This window comes from Phoca vitulina, unplaced genomic scaffold (genome assembly GCF_004348235.1).
Source record: "Phoca vitulina isolate PV1807 unplaced genomic scaffold, GSC_HSeal_1.0 scaffold21, whole genome shotgun sequence".
In the NCBI taxonomy this organism is placed as follows: Eukaryota; Metazoa; Chordata; class Mammalia; order Carnivora; family Phocidae; genus Phoca; species Phoca vitulina.
In genome coordinates, this window is record NW_022589724.1 from 19967048 (window position 1) to 19992355 (window position 25308).

The 25308-nt window shown below is 40.5% G+C and overlaps 1 protein-coding gene across 1 annotated transcript; it reads right to left on the reverse strand.

Annotated features, from left to right (window-relative positions):
* Positions 1-604: 604 nt before the first annotated feature.
* On the reverse strand, positions 605-25289 carry FBXW2 (F-box and WD repeat domain containing 2). The gene is made up of 8 exons (XM_032418359.1): positions 25203-25289; positions 24992-25100; positions 20133-20642; positions 12805-12999; positions 10558-10691; positions 8098-8184; positions 7082-7251; positions 605-1256 (listed from the first exon to the last, which is right to left on the reverse strand). The coding sequence occupies exons 3-8, from the start codon at positions 20620-20622 to the stop codon at positions 968-970; spliced, it is 1365 nt and encodes a 454-aa protein (XP_032274250.1). The 5' UTR covers positions 20623-20642; positions 24992-25100; positions 25203-25289; the 3' UTR covers positions 605-967.
* Between the last annotated feature and the right edge of the window lie 19 nt (positions 25290-25308).

Consider the following 25308-nt stretch of genomic DNA (forward strand, 5'->3'; position numbering starts at 1 on the left):
CAATGATTTCATTTAAGTATCTTCAACCTAAAAGAAATAATGAATCAGACAAAACTGAAATACCAACTTTTGTCCACACCTCAGCAGACACAGGACCAAACCTTAGAAATCACTTAGCTTAACACCTGGCTACACAGGCAGGGAAAATGGGGCCCAGGGAAGTGATATACTGAGGGGTATACTGCAGGGATGCTAGGTAACAGAGCTGCTCTTCAACCTTCCAGCTCAGTGCTCTTTCTACTGTATCCCATCACCTCTGTGCACTCACCCAAGCGGTGGGGGACCGAGGACCAGCCTGCTCCACATGGAAACAACAACTCCAGAACTCCCTTACACCTCAGACACAGCCAACCTTGACTCTGCCAGGTACTAGGGTTTAGAATGTGTTGTGAACAATCAATTTATAGAACTTGATTTGCCCTGGAAGACAAACTTTCTTTAGAACTGGCATTTGGTGGAGAGTTCATGAATGTCACAGGACTCAGTGGTCTTTATAACACTGGCGGTTATAAAAGCTAAACCCCACATGAGAGAAGTTGCTGGAACATCATAGCACCTTTGCTTCAACTTCAAAAGAAAAAAAGGCGATGGTAAGAAGCTTTAATAGACTGAATGTGTTTTTATAGGCAACCAATTAGCAGATTAATGAACCATTTAACCTTCTTTACTGAAAACCAATATTCAAGAAAGATGAACCCCAAATGCATCCTCTTATACTGACCAACGTAACTAAGTACAAATGAAGTCAATGGTGTACCCCATTAGCATGCTGTGCTGTGTGTCAAGAAAACAAGCCCTCCCCCGCCCCGAGCCCTGCCCCCTGGCAAACACAGATAAATGATTGTGCATTGCGCGATGATACCATTAGGTGAGAACTTTGGTTCATGCAGTCGGCTGCCAGAGAGGTTGCACTGAAAACCCGCAGCCCCGGCACCCAAAGTCAGTCAGCAGTGGTCAGCTCGTGGCATCAACCGTGCTCCTTCCACAACACCAGGTGAATACTGTGGTCAGGCATGCTGGTGGCAAAGACCAAGCCCGTGTCATTGTGCCCATCCAGTCCATTGAGCCAGGATGCTTCGCCCGCCAGGAAGCTCGAGCCTCTCTTTGATTTCCGGTACTCTGGCAGAGGCCAGCGGCTAATCAGGCTCTCTGTCCGCAAGTCCATGATGTACAGGTAGCGGTTGTCAAACAGCAGGGCAAAGATATCTCCAAAGCCAAGCAAGGCCAAGTTAGCTATCTCAGGAGTCTTGATGACCCTACAGAGACGAGAGTTAGGAAATATGAACCAGAAGGCAACTTTACTTCTGTTTCTGCCACTGTAATCTTTTCTGGAGACATAGAAAAACAATGCAAATTCAAGAAAATTTAGAGAGTTAAATGAAAGTTTTCCATAAAATGGAACAGACAAAAAACTAGGCTTCCTTAAGAAAGGGGAAGAGGGAAAAACCCTTCACAATGACATGATAGCACAGGCACATAAGGAGAAAGGAGGCATCTGATGAACATTTCTGAAAGCACAAAATGCCCAAGGCTGAAAAGGATCTTACAGATTATCTCACTTAACATCTCATTTCCAAGATGTGAAAACTCAAGTCCAGCTGGCATACATACTTTGTCTAAGGATTCACAACTGGTCAGTTACCAGTAAGAACTGGGATGCAATCACTCTTACTACCAGGTAAAAAGATGGATTCATCAAATCTAGAATACTGGCCTAGGGGAGCCTCTTAACCAAGTGACTCACATACTAGTCTATTCAGCAGGTCGCAAACTCTAAAAACAGTAGAGGCTGAAAGACTGAAGTGTTCCTAAATAATCCAGAAACATTAATAATAAATGTGTCAGAAGTTGTTACAGAAAACTCGGGGAGTGGGAGGACAGACAGCCTTCACTTTCCCCAGATGCTGATGACAAAGGCACAGAGAAATGGGAGAGATCCAGCCAAACAGCAGCATAAATGAAAAACAAAAACAAAACCACATAGTCTGTTGTCTGCACACTTAGTGAGGCAAAAGGCTGACAAGAAAAGCTGATGTCCTCTTTGGAGGCACTAGAAGAGCTACAAGAGAAGGATATGCAAATTGTGCTCTGGGACAACAGGTCCAGGTCCCGTGACGGTTAACCCGAGTTTCAACAAGGACACTACTATCTAAGAGGTCAACCAGAACGGGCGTGGCCTGGTTACCAGGACAAATAAGGAACAGGTGAAGGAGATCAGCTGAGAGGGGTAGAAAAAGAATTCGCAGGGACAGGGAAACTACAGCTGATCATCACCTATAAATACAAAGTGAAGGATGTATGAGGCCAGATATGACGAGCTCTAGGACAGAGAACTAGGTCCAAGGCAAAGAGTTACAGCCAAGCAGACTTCACCTCACATTAGGAAGGGAGGGGATTTAGTCATGAAAAAGACCTGTTCCTCACACTCAAGTCGTCCCAAACCGAACTTGCTGGCCAAACCTGTTTCTCCTCCTTACTTCCTGGCTTGCTCTTTCACCCAGTTGCTCAAGCTAGGAAACATGGCAATCCTCCAACTCTCCTCCTTATTCAAGCCACAAATTCAATCACTACCATCTATCGATTTTACCTCTTAAATTTTCTCCTACTTCATTCACTATTATCTAAATTGCCACGACTCTGATCCAATTTGTCTCTTTTGCCTGCACTGCTGCCAACAGTTCCAACTGGTCTCCCCACATCTACTCTCGGCCCCTTTCAATCAGCTAATCTCACCTTAAAGTGTAATCCTATTACCACCTCATTTAACTTTAAACCCTTTAGGACTCTCTACTGCACTCACATCTCCAGCACCAGGCTCCTTCAGTCTCAGGGCCTTTGAACAGACTGGTTTCTTGGCGTCCAATGCTCCTTACTGCACACCCACTGCTGGCACTTAGTTAATGCAGATAGTCATCCTTCGGAGCTTAGCCCAAACCTCTTCTTCAAAGAGCTTTCCCTTACTTCTCAACTGGGTGGGGTCTCGAAGTACTACACACAGTGTGGCCCTCAGCCCAACCACGAAAACATCCCTAGGTAATTAGCTATTTAATGTCAATCTTCCCTTCTGCGGGTTAGTAATTTCCACCAGTGTGGTATCTCTACAGGCTCCCAGTGTAGATCCCAATACCTAAACACAGGTAATGCTCAATAACTACCTGCTAATGAATGCAGCAGTGGTGCAATGAACATGGGCACATAAAAACTCCTACAAAGCAAATCCAAAGGAAACTGGGAAAACAGCAAGAAAGTCTAGTAAGTCCCACGTCACCGACGCAAAGCAGGAAATAATCAGAACTTAGATAACTGGGTGGCTGGGGATAGGACTTAAGCCTGGTGAAGATGAGCCAACTCCAAAGACTGAAGCAAAAATATGTTGCAGAGGAGAATACAGGTCTTGACAGGCTCGTTGCCCCTTTAACTTTGATTACTTTAGAACTGTAAACAGACATCCCTGCTATGCAGTCTGGGCCCTTGAACTTAAATAACCCTGCTTGCTATACTAAGATAACTCAGCTCCAGAGATTGCATCATATCTTAGATTTATTGAGCAACATGCTACCATTTGCGCTTTGCTTCTTTTCAGTTAGCTTCAAAGCCTAAGTAGCCCTATCTGATCTTAGCAACTGAGGCCAAAGGAGTTGCACTAAGATTTCAAAAGAGGCTGGTTTATTTCTGTTGCTGGAAGTGGGGAGGAGGCAAAAGATAAAACGTCCCCCTTTCCAAGAAATCTGAATCTAACACTTCCTGGCAGCAAACAATTCTGCAGATTTATTGCTCAAAGCTAGTGTACCCAAATCCCCAAAATTAACACAAGTTTCATCTGGCTCTCTGGACTCTCTACACTCCACTCAGAGTAAGAAAAATACATACGTGAGAAAGGTAGATGCAGGATCAAATTAAAACCTTTAGAAACTCAAAGCATTAAAAAGATGATGATACCTCTATTCCACCTTACTTCTGCATCCCTCCCATCCAAGCCTTAATTGAACAATAAAGGATGCCTGGGTGGCTAAGTTGGTTAAGCGTCTGCCTTCAACTCAGGTCGTGATCCTGGAGTCCTGGGATCGAACTCCACATCAGGCTCCCTGCTCAAGTGGGGAGTCTGCTTCTCCCTCTGCCCCTCACCCAGCTCATGCTCTCTCTCTCAAATAGATAAAATCTTTAAAAACAAACAAACAAACACAATACTAAACTATAAAAGGTCTGATTTTCCCACGGTGACTACTTGGATTTTTGCGAAGTATCAAGTTCTTTCAAAAGTTCCTTCTCTCTGGCTTGCTGGTACCTTAAGCATATGACTGCTGGATGATGCCAGGATGGATGGATGGACAGACAGATAGATGGACAGACAGATGGTTGGATGCAGGACTAGGATGAGCTGTGGGATGCTGGGCAAGGCCCATACCTGCTCTTGGCTTCATTTTCCCCATCTATAAAACAAAAAGCAGTCTCCCTGCTTAGACTAATGTTTTCTGGGATCTATTCCAGTCTTTTTTTTCTCAAAGCATAATTATCAATCATATCTAGAAATGATTCTGACAGTTTGGAATCTTAATTGGTTAGTAATGTAGGTCTGATTCCAGGAAGACATAAAAGGGGTTATAACTGTATGACCAGAGAGACAGGACCCGCCAAAGTCCTGCTGGCTAGTATGACAGATACCATACAGCTGACCTCAAACAGTCATGCATAAAAACAACGATGAGAACGTTCAATTTTCTGTACTACTCCAAGTCAGCATTTCCTGAACCATGCCGCAGAACACTAATTCTGTGAGATGGTAAAAGAGGTGTTCCTCAAAAAAAAGTACAAGTGAGAGGTACAGTAGGTTAAATGAATTCAAGCAGGCTTCTTTATGTAGGGCTTCTCAGAGCTATTAGTAATAAAGATCGGCCAGGTCCTGTGCTTGGTCCTCATTACAGGTACTTCATTTGATCTTCACTTTCCAGATCAGGAAACTGAGACACAGAAAGGTTAAGAAACTTACATAAAATCCTCCAATTTACAGGAGGTCGCACCGGTTTTAAATCAAGGATTATCACCAAAATAATTTCTCTCTCTTTTTTTTTTAGAGAGAAAGAGAGCATGCATGTCCGGGGTGGGGGTGTGTGGAGGGGCAGAGGGAAAGGGAGAGAGAGAATCCTCAAGCAGGCCCCATGCACTGAGTGGAGCCTGACATGGGACTCGATCTCACAACCCTGAGATCATGACTTGAGCCAAAATCAAGAGTTCAGATGCTTAACCAACTGAGCCACCTAGATGCCCCACCAAAATAATTTCTCTTAGCCACCATATAGCACTGGCTTCCATTAGCCTCCAACATGCTTACAGATACCATCAATCTCCAAGAAGGGTCTAAGGTATGCAATGAATCACAAAATTATTTGGCCATGGACCAGGAAAAAACCCTGTGAGTTTTATTTTTCTATAAATACCTCTGTCTTTCTACTAGTCAACAGAAGGCACTTGATCCCTCAATGCAGAATTCCACTGACCAGGAAGTAGAACTTAAAATATCAGAACTAGACATACAGATGGCCAATGGACACATGAAAAGATATACAACATCACTCATCATCAGGGAAATGCAAATCAAAACCATGATGAGGAGTGCCTGGGTGGGTCAGTGGGTTAAGCATCTGCCTTTGGCTCAGGTCATGATCCCAGGGTCCTGAGATCGAGTCCTGCATTGGGCTCCCTGCTCAGCGGGGAGTCTGCTCCTCCCTCTGCCCCTCTCCCTGCTCATGCTCACTCACGCTCTCTCTCTCTCTCAAATAAAATCTAAAACAAAAACAAAAACAAAAAACCATGATGAGATATCACCCTGTACCTGTCAGAATGGCTAAAATCAAAAACATAAGAAATAACAAGTGTTGGTGAGGATGTGGAGAAAAAGGAACCCTCTTGCACTGTCAGTAGGAATGCAAACTGGTGCAGCCATTGTGGAAAACAGTATGGAGTTTCCTCAAAAAGTTAAAAAAGAGAACTACCTTACAATCCAGTAATTGCACTACTGTGTATTTACCCAAAGAATACAAAACACTAATTCAAAGGGATACATGCACCCTAATGTTTACTGCAGCAGTATTAACAATAGCCAAGATACGGAAGCAGCCCGAGTGTCCATCAACAGATGAATAAAGATGTGGTGTACACACACACACACACACACACACACACACACACACACTGGAGTATTAAACAGCCATAAAAAATGAAATCTTGCCATTTGTAACAACATGGATGGAGCTAGAAAGTATAATGCTAAGCGAAATAAGTCTGAGATATCATTTGATTTCACTCATATGTGGAATTTAAGAAACAAAACAAACAAAGGGGGGGAGAAAAGAGAAAGAGAGACAAACCAAGACACAGACTTTTAAGTATAGAGAACAAACTGATGGTTACTAGAGGGAAGGTGGGTGGGTGGGGGGGTTGGGTGAAATAGGTGATGGGGATTAAGGAGTGCACTTGTCATGAGGGGCACTGAGTGACATACGGAAGTGATGAATCACTATATTGTACATCTGACACTAATAATACTACAGTGGTAACTATACTGGAATTAAAATAAGAAACTTTATAAATATATCACTATTTTACTAAATACACATTATCGGTCTAAAATCTTAAAAAAATATATTAAAAAAAAAATGTATCAGAACTAGGGGACCTGAAAGATCTCTTCATCCAAGCCCCTCATCTTCCGGAAAAGCACATTCTTTTTTTTTTTTTTTTTTTGGTGGGCAAAGTTTATTGAGGGCTAATAAAAAGCTCCCGAAGAGAGAGAGAACCCAAGAGGGTTGCCCAGCATGTTCAATTCTGAAAAGGGAAGTGACACAGTAAGGGGAAGAGATTAGAACCTACATCTTCTAAGCTCTAGCATAAAACTCTGTAATAATTGCCTCTAAAATATTTTTTATGTGTGTGATTTTCAGCATATAACTCTGTTTATAACATTTCCCAGATTCAAGCTACTGACTGGTTTATCCAAATACTTAGTCTGGTCTTTACTATTAAACCACAACAAAAAACTAAACAGGAACAGACTGTCATAGGTGAAGGCTCAAAGAAACATTACCTGAGAATATCATAACTTGCGAAGTCCCACTGGTAGAGACCCAGTGCCGAACTACAGACAATGTATTTGCCATCAAAATGAAGTCTTGGCTGCAGGCAGATACTCCTATCTTCAGAGACAGACAATGTCTTTAAGCACTTGCAGTTGATCTCTCTTCCAATTGGCCAAATCTACAGATAAAAGAAAATTAGGGAAGATGACAAATCACATCACCATAGAAAAGCTTGTCCTTAAACAATGTGATTTGTGTTTGCCGAAGCCAGATAAAAAGTGAAGTAAATTGGAAAGACCACAGGTTTTATAGTTGACAGGCATGGGTTCAAGCTCTGATGCTACATGTATGTACTGCGTGATCTCAGATAAAATACTTAACCTCTCTGAACCTCAGTTCCCACAATGAAGATACCTACCCACATGGAATAGTTTTAAAAATGCACTAAGAACATATGTAAGAGTGCTCTGTAAAGTTTTTGCAAATTGTTTTTTTTTATTACACAAGTAAATTTTTATGTTTTCATAGTTTAGGTCTGAGAATTAAAAGGGTATGAGATATGGGTCTTAAGAAAACAGAATGTGAAGATAAATTTCTGTGGATCTTTTTTTCTTCATTTACAAATCAGGGGTAGAAACTGCCTCGTACATACGGGACACCTGGGTGGCTCAGTCGGTTAAGCGTCTGCCTTCAGCTCAGGTCATGATCCCAGGATCCTGGGATCAAGTCCCGCATCAGGCTCCTTGCTCAGCGGGAGCCTGCTTCTCCCTCTAAATGCTGCTCCCCTCCGCCCCACTTGTCCTCAGTCTCTCTCTCTGACAAATAAATAAATAAAATCTTAAAAAAGAAAAGAAACTGCTTCATACATAGAAATAATAATTCTCTTTCCAAGGAGTTTAAGATGGCTTATACTAAGACATTCCTGCTTCGCTTGAAATATTCCCCCTGTGCTACACCATTTTAATTTTCTTGTATTTGCCAGTTTTCCTTTGATGAGGCGAATTAATGGAGGAGAAAACCTCACCTTGATCTCATATTTGTCCGCACTTAAGAGTATGTAGTCTCCAGGGCTGTGCAAAAGAGACTTGACTTTACACTTTTGCAAAACCACCTAGAAATATAAACATCCATGTTTCAGAATGATCCATTTAAAATGATTTCTATATTGCTTTTTTTAAAAAATTAAAATATGAAGAAGAGCCTGAAATGAGATGGTATGCTAGAAGAGCGAAGCTATAATGCTACGACCACAGTAGCCTCTAGTTAGTACAACCAGATTCTCTACATTGTCAGTAGGATCTAAAATTGTCTAATGTTGGCAGCATTTAATTTCCACTTTAGTCTGGAAGCAAACATTAGGAATGATTTTAAAAACTGTAAAATGTGACTTTACAGAAAATGTGAGGAACAGGAAAGAAAACAGCCCATAGACCTAGAAGCAGATACGAATGATCGGTTTTCCTGAGCACATGCATTGTAACGGAAAAAGCACTGGACTTGGGACCAGAATCTGCCATATACTGACTCTGCAACCTTGGGCAAGACCAGCTAGCATCTTTGTTTCTCAACTTCCTCATCTTTAAAATAGGGGATGAGGCACGTATTATATCTCATAACTGCAATGAAAATAAAACAATTAAATGAGGATGATGATGATATAATAAAAGCTAACATTCCATTAGCACTTGGGATAGTCTGTAAACATTTAGGGGCTAGTTATTTTTGTAGTAAGTCAGCACCAAGTGAGAGGGAGGCCAAGCTCACTTCTTCAGAAGTCTGGGTTGCAGATTCAACTGAAACTGACAGACGTACTACACACAGATGCCCTGCTGGGTCCTGTCCCATCATCTCATTCAGAATTCACAAGAACATTTAACAGATAAAACTCAGGCCCTGAAGGGACGAGTGACTTGTCTTAAGGCATCACAGTGTCCTGGCCCCAAGTCCAATGTTTTTAACATAACACCAAATTGTCTTATGTAACTTTTCCATTTAAATAATTCAATGTGCCCAATACAGAACTGTGATAAAAGATACATTAACATAAAATGTACTATTCTCAACTATTTTAAGTGTACAGTTTAGTGGTGTTATTGATCTTCTCACCAACTGTCCTTTTAGCTCCGCCTATTTCAGAAAAACACATTCACCCACCTGACCTAAAACCCACTGGGAGGCTCTTATTCCTCCTTCTTTGTTCCCCATGAGTCGGTAAGTTCAGCTGGCTTTCCCCTAAAGACATATCTTTCATGCATGATCTTCTCTTTCTTCCCTGCCACCTGGGTCCGAGCCACAGGTATCTTTTGCTTAGATTATTGCAAAAGCCTACTTGGCCTCCGTCGGTCTGTTTGTGCCCAACTCCAATCCATATTTTACTTAGCAGTTATTTTCTTAAAACATAAATCACACAGCTCCTTGCTCAGAACACTCAACTGTTTCCTACTACACGTATGACAACCAAATCCTTAACATGGCCAAGGAAGGTCTACATGATGGCCACCTCTCCCATACCGCCCCCAACCACAACACAGCTCCACTGGCCTTCAGGCCATCAAATGTTCTAGGATCCTTCCCACCCCAGGGCCTGGGCACATACTGTGCACTCTGAAACACTCCACTACTCTTTATCCAGCTACCTCCAATTTCTTCTTCATGTTTTGTCCCTTCTCTCAAGCTCTCCCTGAATGAATTAAACTAGATACCTTCGAGACTTTTTCACAGAGCACCGCACTTTGTCTTCAAAGCACTTAACACCATTTGCAACTGTACATTTATTTGCGAAATTACTGTTTAATAACTATTTCTCCTACTGGGCTAATGTCTATGTCAAGCCTGGGTCTGTTTTGCTCACTCCTGTATCCTCTGTCCTGCACAGAAAGGAATGGGAAGCTCAGGAAAGGAATGGGAAGCTCATGTTTCTGCATGACATTCCCATGATTAATACTGCATTTGATCCTCACAGCCACCTTTTTTTGAAAATGAGAAAACACCACAATATTCTTTTAAAGATCCCATACGTTTTTCTTTATTCCACTTCTTGCAATCATTATTTTTTCAAGGTGAAAATTGCTTTCCTGATTAAAAAAGAAATATGCTTATCCTAAAGGGAAAAAAGCACCTACAATTCCATAAGTAATAATAAACTATAACATTTTGGTGCATAACACATTTGTTCAGAAACTGCTATCAGACTCTACAATGTAGTTTTTTGTCTATGACCTGTTTATTTGCTCCCTCTACCCACCGAATACACTGTGGGCATTTTTCCACGTCCATAAGTCATTCATTTGTTAAACTATTTACCGAGTGTCTTTTACTTGGCTGGTCACTGTTGCAGGCCATCGTGCATTGTGGGTACATGTGCTCCATCTTACGGCTCACCTACCACTTACAAGAAAGCACCTAGCATCCTCCACCCCACCCCCAGCTCCCTCACCCCTACAAAGCCTGATGTCAAGGAGATTTCTTCTTTAAGTCTTCCTACCTTGGTGACCCATTCCGTGTGCCCGGTGAGTGTGTTCAGGCACGTCCCAGCAGATAAAGCCCATACTTTCACAGTGAAGTCTGCAGAGCCACTCACCAAGATATCCAGTTCATCATTGTAGTCAACGCTAAACACTAGTATATATAACATACACAAAGTTAACACATGCCCCTGGGAGGGTCTTTCATAATAGAGTTCAATCACGTTCATTCTCCCTAGCTAACCAATTGTATAATTTCTCAACCAGAGATACTATAAGAATGGTGCTACTCAACTAAGAATTTTATGATAAAAAATATATCCATTTCAAAATTCTTGTTATTATTATAGCTTATTATTCTAAGGATGGAACGTCCCTGGAATAACAGAATCCCTTATACGTGTGCTAGCTTCGAAGTGAGAGGTAAAACCAGTGCTGGAGATAATGGCATTCCCACTCAGGCCTGCCTGCCTGACACGCCACAAAACTAATCCAGCTCATGCAGGGAAAATACAACATACAAAGGTGGCCCTACTCAGATTTGCACTATTCATCACAATGAGACAAAATGTCGAGAATAATACCCATAATCAAGAAAACAACACCCATAATCAAGAAAAGCCAGTGTAATGAGAAAAACAAAACACACACAAGTATCTCAAAGGTCAGACTTAAGCCATTCTCTCCAACTATCTGAATTTCTTCACGGGTGTACCCCCAGCACCTAAAACAGTGCTTGACTATAGCAAGTACTCAAATATTTGTTTTTAAATGCCTGCCAAACTCTAAAGGAACACTGGGGACCCAGAGATGAAGACACTGGGCTTTTCCTTAAGGAACTAAGTGAAGGGTGAAGGAGGAGTCCAAAAAAATTAAATGTTTACCTCTTGCTAGGGAAACACCAAGGAGAATGACTAACTCTGCCCAGGGGTATCAGGGAGGACTTCAGGGAAGAGGCGATATTGGAGATGGGCCCTGAAGGATGAGTAGAGTTTGTCAAGAAAAGAAAGAATATTGCAGGTAGAGGGAACAGCAAAGGCATGGAGTTAGGAAAAGCCATAGCAATGTCCAAGGAACAGCAAGGAGGAAATTTTTTGAGCAGAGCTCTTGAAGTTGATCAGGTATAAAATCACCTGGAAGTCAATGTACATCCTGACATACAGAACAGTACACTCAATTTAATATATACCATACTAAATCATACATCTTCCAATATTAATTTCTAAAAAGCAAGTGGTAACAAATAGACTGAGGAAAAATGTATAAGATGGCAAACAAAATGGGGAAAAAATTGTTTTCAGCAAAATAGCTAGGTTCACTTCAAAGTATTACTGAGCACCAGACACAATACAAGGAACTCAGGACCTCAGGGTGAACAAGACAGGCAGGGTCCCTGTCCTCCTAGCGTGTATAGCCTGGTGAGGAATCAGATTACCATACTTATTTGTATGCTGAGTGTTATGACAAAATACAGGTTATCGGGGAAACCTACAGCAGAAGGGAGTCCAAGAAGACTGCTCATAAAACGTGATGCTTAAGATCACAGACGTGACTCTCCAAGGCTGAGGCAGTGGGTAAATGGAGGAAAGGAAGAAGGGAGCTGATGCACAAGAGGCTGGGAAGCAGCTCAACATGATTTCTGCACAAAGCTCCAAAATATAATGCAGGAGAGTTTAGCAGCTCAGGTCTCAAAAGCTATATTCAAATGACCAGTTTCTGCACACTAGGCCACTATAAAATTATTAGGAAATATTCACATATCTGTTTCCTTTATCTTATCTCTAGGCACTGGTTTATTTTAATCAATTGTCAACCAAGCTCCAATTCAACATAGTATGTGTGGATCATACAATCTGAGAACTACTGTCACTCCAAAGGATTTTGAGCCCTGATTCTACAAATAGAGTAGACTGAATTTACAAGTGTAGGACTTGCTCGATTTGGAGGTATGGAATCTGACTAAAGCAAAATGAACTGACTGTTCAACAGGGTATAAATGAAACACATAAGGAGAACCACCCCCTCCCAGCACAAGGGTACATAGAAGAGTTTTAAAATGCGCGAAAGAAAAGCAAAATTCAGGAAAAAATTCCAAACAGGAGTAGCTTAAATAAAGGGATTAATTGCTATGACTAAGAAAAAAGAGGAGGGAAAGGCAGGTTAAGTTAAAAACAAAAAGAAAACAAAACGGGGTCACATTCTTGGCTCCTGGTTTTAAGGAACGAGGTTAAAGTAACTGTAGAAACCCCTGAAAAAGGGCAACCCACCCGCCCCTGTGTGCCCCCGGAAGTGCTGGGTCCTGGCTCCAGAACTCCATTCCCAGCAGGCCACAGTGTTGTCAAAGGAGCCTGTCACAAGCTTCTGCTCATCAAATTTCACTGCTGCACAAGTGTGGGTCTGGATGCCATAAACGCACTGTCCTGTGCTCACATCCCACAGTTTTGCAGACAAGTCATCTGACCCTTCAAGAGAAAAACAGGGAGGTTAGTAAGAAACCAAACACTAAAGAAGGAAAGTCAATCCCCAAACCATGGTATTCTTCAAGTGGAACCTCATCTTCCCCTCTTCTAGCATTTCCACTTCATAGCTGAGAAAAGCGAAGCATGGGGAGGGTAACAACTCACTTAGGGTCACCAAAGTGGTGTGAAGAGCACGGGGACTGAATGCAAGCTTTCTGGTTTAGTCCTTTTCCCTTAACTTCCAAGGCTATAGAGGAGTACTAGACTAAAGCATCCCTTGGTCCTTCCACTTATAAAATTTCATAAATCTTTGACTATCATGAGCTTTCTGATTTGAGCTTGAAATGATGGGTATTACCTATGACTGCATGTATACATTTGCATGCCTACCCATGACCCAACAACCCTGAGCAAATAAAGAATGCTGAATAGTAAAACTGTCTGCTGGAATATATTCTACTCTAAGATAAGTCAAACATAAGCCTCAGATCACGGGCTAACTTCTGCAAAGGCTAACTGCTAATTCCTTGAGCCATCCTGAAATGTGTAAAGGAACCTCTAAGAAAACCATGGATAAATTATTCCCAGACATTCATGACAACTCAACAATGAGCTTATAAAGCCTCTTAAGATTCTGCAGAAAAAAGTAGGTTTTATTTCTGCATCTGAGATTATACTGATCATGATGATAATTCAGGTGTAGCTTTAACTACATTTAAAACTCTAATGATTAAATCAGCCTTACAACTTACCTTTATAACAAAAAGTAATAGTAAGAATTAATAAAGACGTCTTGAGAATACAAAAAATACAGTCATTATGACAAGGACATCGTATGCAGGAAAGCACCGAATGACCAGTTTTGGAATAGACAAAATGACTAAATAAAGCCAGCCACAATTCTACCTTTAAGGGCTGGTGAAAAGCCACTGTTTCACACAATGGAAAAATACCACTTATGAAAGGGGTAGAGCATGAATTTCAACCTGGACAAACGCTAGGAGAACATACTGAAATGAAGATTATATTTGTTGTCACTCTATTTAGAGACTCAGTTTCTTCTTTATAAAATAAGGGATAGGACTTGGTTGGTGCTCCTCAATGGTCATATGAGACATCAGAATCATCTGGGTAGGGGCACTGGGCTGGCCCAGTCGATAAAGCATGTGACTCTTGATCTTGGGGTTGTGGATTCAAGCCCCATGCTGGGTGTAGAGATTACTTAAAAATAAAATCTTTGGAAACAGTGCTGTCCAACAGAAACATAATACAAACCACAGAAGTAATTTAGATATGTAATTAAAATTTTCTACTATTTACTTTAAAAAGTAAAAAAATACGTAATTCCATTAGCCCACTGTATCAAAATATAATTTCAACTTGATGTAACCAATATAAAAATTATTAACAAAATATTTTATGTTCTAAGTCTTTGAAATCCATTGAGTATTTCCCATTTCACATCTCAGTTTGGACTAGCCACATCTCAAGAGCTCAAGAGCCTTATGTGGCCTGTGGCCACTATACTGGACAGTTATGTCTAGATAATCTCAACTATACAACACTTAAAAATGGTTAAAATGATAAGCCTAGGTGTTCCATATGTCTTAGGAAATGGCATGATTGGCTCCTCAATCTTGTGTATATTTTACCATAATTTGATAAAAACAAAAAAAAAGGGAGATTATCCTAATTATTTAAATTCATTTATATATGAAAACACTGGGCCATTCAGTTTTACACCCTAAAAAAACATCAGAGAACAATTAGCTTGATTTCAATTCCATTTTATAGTGTTGCAAGTCTACTCTTCACTGTTAAGCCTTCAGGAGCCATTATTCTCCCCTCCTGTTTAGTTTTATTTCAACCTTCCCTGTGGACTCCCGTTTGCTGCGCTGACTAGCAGCAGGTCATCAATGATGCAACCCAGAGATGAAAAGGGACTAAATAAATGCACACTATTTTTCATTATATGAAAGAAAAAACAAGCCCTCTCAATTCAGGAAAGATGATGAAAATAATACTTTGATATAAAAAATTACAGGGACGGGTACATAACAAAAAGGTAAGCAGAAAACAGAGCTGTAACTCAAATGGAGTAAACTATCGGATCAAGTGAAGCTTAAATATTTAACTGGTAGAATCAGATCTCGGCTCTCAGCTGCCTCTTGGGGGCATGTGACTCTGATGACCAAATGAACAAACATTTGCCCCTGCCTCTTCGAGACAGGCAATTTTCAATGTCCTTCTTGGAACTCTCCATCACCATTCTGCTTCTGTACCTCTTCCTCCTCTTAAGTATACTCTTCAAGGATCCATCCTATTCTTCTTCCATCTATCCTTCCTTCCTATTCCATCTATTCTTCTTCCTCTCCATCTCCTTTCTAAATTCCCCTGTTCTAGCCAGAGCTGTGATGTGGCTAACCCCTCAACCTTTTCCTCTAGTTCTGAGCTACATCCTGAAGCTCTGATGTTGCATTTCCAGGTACTTGTGGGAATCTCCACTCACATCCAACTGCATTAAGTTCATCCCAAAGTGAACTCCCTCTACCCTCTCGAATTTATTCCTTCATTTACTATTCTTGTTATTAGTACCACCAACTTCCCAGGTGTATATATAGCTAGAAATCCCAGTCATTTTTTAAATCAACCCTTTCCTCGCCACATACTCAATCCATCGCCAAATCCTGTCAATTCCATTTCAATGGCTGCTCTTCCATTTAACTGCTCCTTTAAAAAATCTCTACCCTTACTGTCCTAAATCTACATCTATCTACTCTTACCTAAACTGCAACACCCTAATACTTTAATTTAGAAACTCTACATTTGTCTATGTCAGAGGGTCTCAACAGAAGTAGTATCATCTCCTAAGGTAACATTAGGAATGTGTAGGGGTGATTTCAATTGTCACAATGATTTTGGGGCAGGGGGTGAGGGGCATTACTGGCCTCTATCGAGCAAAGGCTGGAAATGCTAGACATCCTGGAATGTTTGGGACAGTACACAAAAAAAATTGTCTCGTATTTTCATGATCTTGTGAAGATTCTGCCCGACAGTCCTTTTTTTGTTTGTTTGTTTTTAAAGATTTTATTTATTTGACAGAGAGACAGACAGCGAGAGAGGGAGCACAAGCAGGGGGAGTGGGAGAGGGAGAAGCAGGCTTCCCACCGAGCAGAGAGCCCATCGCGGGGCTCGATCCCAGGACCCTGGGATCATGACCTGAGCCGAAGGCAGATGCTTAATAACTGAGCCACCCAGGCGCCCCGCTGCCTGATATTCCTAAGTGAAAAGCTTATTCTTAGTTGTCTGAGCCTTGGACCTGTTTTACAAAGCATGGAGTTTATTCTAAATTTTCTGAGTGTACCAGGTAGACTGAGGAAAAACGTACTTTGCTTTGTTGGGGACTTTATTAAGAGTTTTTCACCACTTGAGGTCACATCACTGATGGTACAAATACAACATTCTGCATTTAGAGCTGTCATGTTCATGACAACAGTACATACATAGGTGCAAACATCTGATTACACTTCTGTCTTCTAGCACAGCTGTGCTTGAGCACAACACGTTTAATGTGTACTACTTTAAATTACTGTCTTTTTAATTTCTGCTCTGGATCAAAGTTTAGGTATTACATTAATTTTCTGAAATATGTGTATGTGCAGATAAGTTATTTCTATGAATTTTACTTCAAGGTAAGAGAATATTATAAAATATGTTATAAGAAGACCTGGGTCTGACAGAAGTAAGAAACACTGGTCTACTTGGAAGACAGCTCTGATACTGGCCCTTTTTCAGCTCAGAAATCTTTCATATTTTTTTCTTACTACTCACAGAAAATCGTCCAAACTCATGTTCCCAATATTTAAGGTTTTTCTAATACACCTCAAGCCAATTCTTCAGCTTATATTCTAAGAATCTCATAGAGTCCCTACTTATATCCTGAGTTCAGCTAAAATGAATTTTCTTTATTTTCTTCCTATATGCTCCATGCTTTCCTTTCCACACCTTTGCTAATGCTGACCTTCCTACTGGAAAGCGCTTATTCTCATCTCTCTAATATCCACCCATTCTCTAAGATTCAATATAAATACTGCTCAATTTTTGCAAATGGAGGAAATCGATCCTTCCTCTGAACAACTGTATGATTTGTTTTCCTCATATAATTCAACTATATCACCTGATCACACCTCTTTTATAGCTATTATTTTTCTTATTCAACCAACTATAAGCCAAGGTCACAATATGGCAGCTTGCAGACTCAATATGACCCAACCATAATATTTTAAAAATGTGAATAATACTTAAAAATCAGTACACTAAAAAAAAAAAAATCAGAGTATTGCACAGAAATCTAGATTTGGGAATTCTCTATCAGATCCGATCACTCTAAGCTTAGATCCCACGTGACAATAATTCACTACACCCTCTCTAGAAGGGCAAGTGCTCTCTGATTAGCACAGTCTACACGGAGACTTTTACTTAATCAGGTTACCTTCTAATCCCAGTGTGTACTTTCTCTGAGCAAAGAACTGTCCTAATTCATCCATGTATGCCCTCACATTGTCTTTCACATAGAGCTCATTTTACAAATACCTACTGGATGGCACAAAGCACAACAGGTTCCTTTCTTAACATTTCAGAACTAAGCAGAAGGATAACTATCTAACTAACTATACTACGTTAATTTTTAGCATGAGCCATCAATCTTTTTGGCAATACTATTTTATTGCTTGTTCAAGGGGCTAATCTAAAGATGTCACTGTAAACTTACTGCCAAATTCAGAATTTCCCAATTCAACCACAGAGAAAACACAAGCTCTTCAGTAATAGCATGAAACAAACACATGTATATTGGTATAACAAATACTTCTCTCACTGGTTACGGTCCCAGGGATGCTATTAGAAAAATTAAACTAATGCTTTGGATTATTTTCAATAGAGCATAATTTTCAATATGCAAACCTGATTAATTTAATCAGAGTAAAAAATACAAAAATACAGACCCACCTAGAAAATAACCTTAAAATGCAGGGTTGGGTTCACAGTCATTGTAGGTATTAACTTTCCAGGTAGTTAAAGAATTTCAGTGAATGTGTCCCATTCACTTCTGCTTCAAGTAACTGAAGTTTTACCGCATTTCGAAAGTAAAGTTTGATGTGAATTTTTTTTTTTTAAAGCTCGATGTGGTTCTGAAAATGAGTCAACTGCCAGTATTTACCTAAGTACAAATGAGCACAAATCTCAAAGGTAATACTGCATCTTAATCTTTAAAAACTACCTGCCACTGATCATAAGGCAAAAAGGACAAAGAAAAGCCATCACCCCAAATGGGAAAGTACATCAAAATATAAAAGAACGGATGATGCTTTTCCGATAATCTGGCTTATAGGACAGGGAATAACATGAGCATGGAGTAACTTCAGGATGACAAACAAATGAAACCACGAAATGCCTTAAAGTTTATTTTATAAAACTGGCAAAGTGTCTAGCATTTCAGAGAATATATCACCACATGAGAAAATGTATATCCTTGAGAAATCATACATCTCAAAAATATTAAAATTTATTCTGGTGGAACGCTCAGAGAGAAGCAGGTTATTTAAAACTTTGCTGTGGCCATGGCACCAATTCAATCTCTCTGGGAAGGACAGTAAGAGGAGCTTTAAAATCATTCATATTTCTGGATCTGTGATTCTACTTTGAGGCTTCTGCCCCAAGTAAATAATTCAAGGGAAAAAAATGCAAACAAAAATATTAATAAAAACAGAAACAATCTGAATATGCATTAATATTGAATTGGCCAAATAATGATAACATATTTACACAAAGGAACAGTATATGCAATTAAAAAAAGGCCACTATTTAGAAGTTATCTTGGGGGGGGGGTGCCTGGATGGCACGGTTGGTTAAGCATCTGACTCTTGGTTTTCGGCTTTGGTTGTGATCTCAAGGCTGTGAGATCGAGCTCCGTGTGTGGGGCTCCACGCTCAGTGTGGAGTCTGCGTGAGATTCTCTCTCCCTCTTCCTGTACCCCTCCCGCTTCTGCTCCCTCTCTCGCTCTCATAAATAAATATTAAAAAAAAAAAAGAAGAGGGGCGCCTGGGTGGCTCAGTTGGTTAAGCAACTGCCTTCAGCTCAGGTCATGATCTCAGGGTCCTGGGATCGAGCCCCGCATCAGGCTCCCTGCTCAGCGGAAGCCTGCTTCTCGCTTTCCCACTCCCCCTGCTTGTGTTCCCTCTCTGGCTGTCTCTCTCTGTCAAATAAATAAATAAAATCTTTAAAAAAAAAAAAAAAAAAAAAGAAGAAGAAGAAAGGAATTATCTTGAATGAAGAAAGAACACCAAGTATCCCTAAATATTATATACAATGAAAGTGAATAGGCATTGGGATCACTGATAAGAACTGCCTGGAACCATTCTAGACATTGCCTAAGAATTACTTACAATGCCTATCAAAATGTATTGCCTAAAACATGTGCACTGATTATAATTATGCATAGAAACATACGCTCATTATAATTAGAAGATATACATAATTACAAATTTTAATGATTATTTTATTTGTTATATAGTTACTTAATTGCTTAGGGTTAAAATATCTAACTTTGTTTCCATGCCCAAACTCAGATTCTAATTCTTAGAACTACAGGAATTTACAGCACAAGACAAATACCTCCCCCCTTCCCATATTATACAGACAAGGAAACAAAAACAGAGAGGTTAAGTAATTCTTCCAAGATGATCTAACTACTCACTAGGTCTAGACACCAACCTTTTCACTGATTTTTCTCAAAAAACATTGCTGACAGAAAAAAAAAAATTTTAACCAACATGGAGAACCGTACATGGAAGGAAAAAGCACTGAAAAAAATAGTTACAGCTTCCTGATTCACATCACATTTAAAAGAATGTCTGAAGCTTTCTTCTCATACAATTTTATAAAAATGATTTGTTTCCTGGAAGGAAAGAGGATAAATGGAGGTAAAACCACTCAGGAATGGGGGAAGGGGGAATGCAACTACAGATATCTCATATAATTAATACTTGCCATCCTCAAGCCTAAGGAGTCGTTTGTTCTGTTTCTAAGATTATACCCTATGAAATGCAAAACAACAAAACCGTTCCAGGATCTCTTACCTGTACAGAGAAGTCCATCTTTATAGTAAAGTGCATACACTCTGGCACTGTGTCCAATTAATGATGAGGTCTCAAAGGCTTCATGGTCCTCCAGTTGCTTCATTCTCAAAATAGCCTTCAAATAAACCTTCTTCCAGTGCAAAGCGTCCTGAACAGAATCATCTATCTGCCAGCCCAAATTTTTACATGCAGTCTGCCACACCTCTGTACAGGCACTTATCACCTTATTCCACTGTTTAGAGACGAGGCAGCATGTGAGTAAAGTCTGAGGATCGAGCCATTTTAACAAATAAAAACTGAGCTCCAGGGGAAGGAGTTTGAGGAAGTCCCGCTTGAGGAGAGTCTCCAGGTTATTGGAGAGATGCCTGAGCTGGACTGCCCCACTCAGACTAATCAGGTGATCCAGAGTTTCATTTTTCTGCAAGTCCGTCAGAGAAAGAAATGTAACAGAAATGTTATCAAGCCATGTCTCAAAGTCCTTTCTCTCCATAAGGTTATGGAAAAATTTACCTGTGGCACATCAAAATATTGTATTAGTTCTGCTCAAAAAGACTGTTCAAGCAAGACTGCTAACAAATGAAAATTAGTGTAAAAAACTTGGCATTACAACTTTATGCTGAGTTACTACAACTTTACAGTTAATATACTGCATTTGAAAATCTTCCATGCACACAGAGGAAAATACATTTGAGAAAACACACTTTTAATAAATCATGATCTCTGAAACACAAGTCAGTGAGACTCATGTAGGTGTATGTGACTTGCTCCTTTTGAAGTCTAGCAAATGCTACATGCATCTTCACAGTAAAAGATTTACAAAGTATTCATTCATTATAAAATAGTTTATTCTACATAATATACTTCTCCCCACCCCACCCCCATCAAAACACTATTTCCTTAATACACACTCTATTTGGGTACTAAAATCACAAAAATAAGCACCAGCATGTGACAACCAGAAGGCAAGTCTCCTGAGCAGTAACTGGATATATTAGTTATCACGCTAGGCACAGCCTGACCTGTTACCAAAATCACAAAACTGACTTCTGGCTTTTCAACAGATGTTCAGCCAAAAAGGGTTTAGGGAAGAAAAATAAGCATATGTAGTAAGTTATGTGGCTCAGGTATTCTGGTTCTTCTACTTCCTTTATGGCACTGCCTGTTAGAACATGAATTACCATAGGCCTTACGTGGCCTCACACAGTTTTTATAAGCCTCGTATGAGCTGGTGACAACTCCTAACCATGTGCCACACAGAGCAATGAGGGTCAAGGAAGCCTGCACAAGTAAGTCAAATGAGTAATCCTGATGCTTCCAAAACACCAAAAAAACCAGGTAGCATCATGTCCACTTTGCAGAGGAGGAAGTTAAAAGTCAGATAAGGTAAGTGATTTGCCTGTAGTCAACAGAGCCATTAAAATCGCATCAGAACAGCCTGGAGGTCAGTGCTCTCACCATCAGTACTCTTCCAACCACATCAAGCTGTCTCACCCTGACAACAGCTACAACCAGGAGCATCATAAGCTGGTCATAAAATCTGGAGGCACTGTAACTACCTGATTACAGCACCTTCTCCTTTAGGAGAACGACAAATTGCTCCAGGACTAACCGGAACAAAAAAAAACCTTACAAGTATACAGCATTACATACTGTGTCAAAGTGTCAACCCACTTTTAACAAAAGGGACTAAACTAATGAAAAGAAAACAAAAAATGAAGCAAATCAGTAAAAACATCTTTCCCAAGGTTGGCTATATGTTGATAGATGTTAGTGCTGGTGATTGGTACATGGAGGGTTTTTTATTCTCTTTATTACCATATGTTTAAACATTTCCATAATTTAAAAAGAAAACCATCTTTCCTTCTAATCTGATCACTTATTCTCCCACCATACTAATTTTAAAAATTTATATCCAAATTAATGTGGAAGAGGAAAATAAATTCCTTCCCATATATGTCTTCTAGGTCAGGTCTACATCAAAAGCCAGATCTCATCTTCCAACTTTGTTCATGTAGGTCAGTAAAAATCATTTCCATTAATTTCCCAATACCAAATTTGGCAAGAATGTTATCGGACACAAAAGAGTAAAAGCAACCAAACCTTCCAATCATATCATCTCCTATCTCATAGTTTGGTTTTGGGAACAGTGAATGAACTTTAAAATAATATTTTGGAATCCTCCGGGTTTGGGCTAGGTAGGATTTATTAGTTTAAGGATTTACTTGGCAACCAAAAAATAGTTCACCAAAAGTTTTATCAACAAAACAAGCTAACAAGCCTCCTCCTTCTGAATCCAAACAACATTTTAACATTTCTGGAAATTTTTTACTATAAAAAAAACCACTCACAGCAAGGCAAAACAACCCTTTTTTGTGGACGTTCACAAAATGTCACAACAGCTAATTAATTAATACTGGCCAATTAAAAACATACACCAAAACATCTACCCAGGAATCACTTTGTACAGTGAAAAAGTGTGGAAGACTTCCTCTCTCACACCTACACAAACACAAGTATCCACACACCCATCACAGAAATGCTTATTTCCGCTTATAAGAAGCTGAATTATTATTTAAATGACTACAAGGCAAATTTATAATACCCATGAAAACGTTATCAGGTTGCCACCATTGACAACAACTAAGAGACATCTACAGAATGCCAAATTAATGTACTCATGACACCACACAAGATTATGGGACAAACTTTCCAATGAGCACCTTTAAAAAACTCAGCCATTTCTGAGATTCAGATATTCTCTTAACCTCTAATAATTTTTTCCCCAACTTGGCACTATTAAAAAAACACCAGTTTTTACTTTTCTAAAAAAATCAACTGACTTGGAGGGAACTTTCTTAAGGTCACAGGTCTAAAACGAACCCTTTTAGAGAGCCTCTAGGAATATCATGTACTGGCAGCACAAGGTCCAAATGGGACAACTTCAGGAAGCAGGATTTCAATTCAACAGGAGCTTTCCAATAATTTAAGGGCTGTCTCCAAAACAGTGTGAGGTTCCCACTGCTGGGAAAGTCAAGGACAGTTAGAAACAGAGGCAGAATGAGGTAAATGAAAATGCTCTGGAGTCAGTCAAATCTTTTACTGATTCAGCTACTTCCTATGGGATCATGGGCAACTTTGACCAACTTCTAAACTTCAGCTCGGTCATCTGTAAAATGGAAGCTATTACTCACTTTGAGAGTTATGAAAATCAGAAATAGGGCAAGGACATCCTTAACACAGTCTAAAGTTAACTCACATGGTATTTTTGTTAGTTTTATCACCATGAATACCTGCCAGGAAAGCTTATAGTAGCCATAAGGCTGGAACAGATAGGACCACTAACATCCCTTACTACCCTATGATCCTTATCATAAAGTTTCCTTTAAAATGGCTTAAAATATATGGAGGAAAAACTCAAGGGCTCAAGCTTACTGGGATTTAATTTTATAATTAAGGGCAGTTATTGACTTGAGGCTAGAATTTCCCACTAGGTGCATTTTTGTCTCTACCCACACTTCATTCTGTCTTGCCCTTTTTCCCCCAATTCAGATTAAACATTAAACCTGCCCTTCTGCCCTCAATATTAACAATCACAAGGCTCCGAAATGGGTGGTGTGATGAAGACTCCTAAACTGGAAGATGGGAGGTCTGGGTTTGGTCTCTAGTTCTGCCATTAACTCCATATATTCCCTTAGGCAACTCTCATATTTGTATTGGTTTAAAAGACTCAAGTACTACTCATAGACACTACTTCATCTGATTATCAGAACTTCGTAGAAAGTATCAGTACTCCTGCCCTTAACTAATAAATGAGGAAATTTATGGCCTAAGAAGTAGAGTGACTTTCCCAGGGCCCCATAGGAAGCAGCTGCTTAACATCTTTCCCAGCCCCCACCCTCCCAAAACAAAACAAAACCTATACCCCTAGGTTTTATTAGAGACAGCCTTCTGGATAGAACATCGCATATGTGTTTTCCTCTTCTCTACCAGGACCTGGCCTAGTTAAGAATGAAAACAAGACATTTGTTGTTGGAGAGGAGGCTTCATCTTCCCTGCTTCCTTATCAAACATTATCAGCAGTTATGGTACAGAGGTTTTGAAAGCGTGTATTTATAAACATACACGTGCCTGGTATCTTTTGAATATTCAAAAAGCTGGTAATACTGGTTGCCTCCAGAGAAAACTAGACAGCTAAGGAATAGGCGCGAGGAGCCCTTTCTTGAATTTAAAACCATGTGAATATACTATTCACTTTAAAACCGCCTTTAGTTTTAAGATAAATAAAAACAGCTCGGAAAGAATACAAATAGTGTTAAATACAAGCTCTGCAACTCCACTTGTTGCTGAGTGACCCTGGGGAAATCACTTCACCCATCTCAAGTCCAAGCTCTTCACTTGAAAAATGCAACCACGCACAGCATTCCCTACAAGGGTTTTTGTGAGGATTAAGTCGGATAATGCACGTAAAGCGTTTAGCACAGTACCCGACACACTGTAAGCCTCCAAAAAACGCCAGTTACCATTATTATTTAGCATTAATATTGTTATCTGTATTGCAAGCGGCACCCCACATACACACCTGTTTCCATCGCATACCCACAACTATGGCGCAGTCCCTCACATTAATACAGCGCTTTGTACTTCTTAAACCACCTCGCCACACTTCATCATCTTTCAAAGTCATGGCAGGCCTGGGACATCATTGTTAACTCATTTCACAGCTAAGGAAACTGAGGAACTAAGAGGCAGTAACTCCGAGACTCAATTTCCCCAGATCCCTTATTAACTCCAGATCCCTTCAACCCGTTCGTCGCTCCCAGGTCCCCTGCTTCCAGAGTCGTGTTCCGCGCAGCACTGACCTGAGCGAGCGCCCCGGGGCCCGGGACCTCGCGCCGGGCTCACACCGACTAGGCGCGCTCGGGCCGCCAGAGCCTCGCAGCGGCCGGGTCCGCTCCGCAGCCATGGCGCCTGCAGGGAAAGAAAGACAAACGGCCCGAGGCGCGGCTGGTCAGCAGAGGCGCGGGCGCCTGGGAGCCCCCTCCTCGGCCCGGCCCCGCCTCAAATACAGACCTGGACCAGCGGCCGCCGCTCGGGGTCTGCAACCTCACAGGGGAGCGGCTTCCGGTGCTGCCTGCGTCATCTCCGCGCGTCCCTCCGCCCGCGGCGCCCAGCGGAC

Coding starts and splice junctions, on each gene's coding strand:
- FBXW2 (XM_032418359.1), bottom strand. CDS start 20,622: ATGGAGAGAAAGGACTTTGAGACATGGCTTGATAACATTTCTGTTACA. Junction 13,000..20,132: donor AGATGGACTTCTCTGTACAG/GTAAGAGATCCT, acceptor TTTCTCTTGAAG/GGTCAGATGACTTGTCTGCA. Junction 7,252..8,097: donor CGGACAAATATGAGATCAAG/GTGAGGTTTTCT, acceptor TTTTATCTGTAG/ATTTGGCCAATTGGAAGAGA.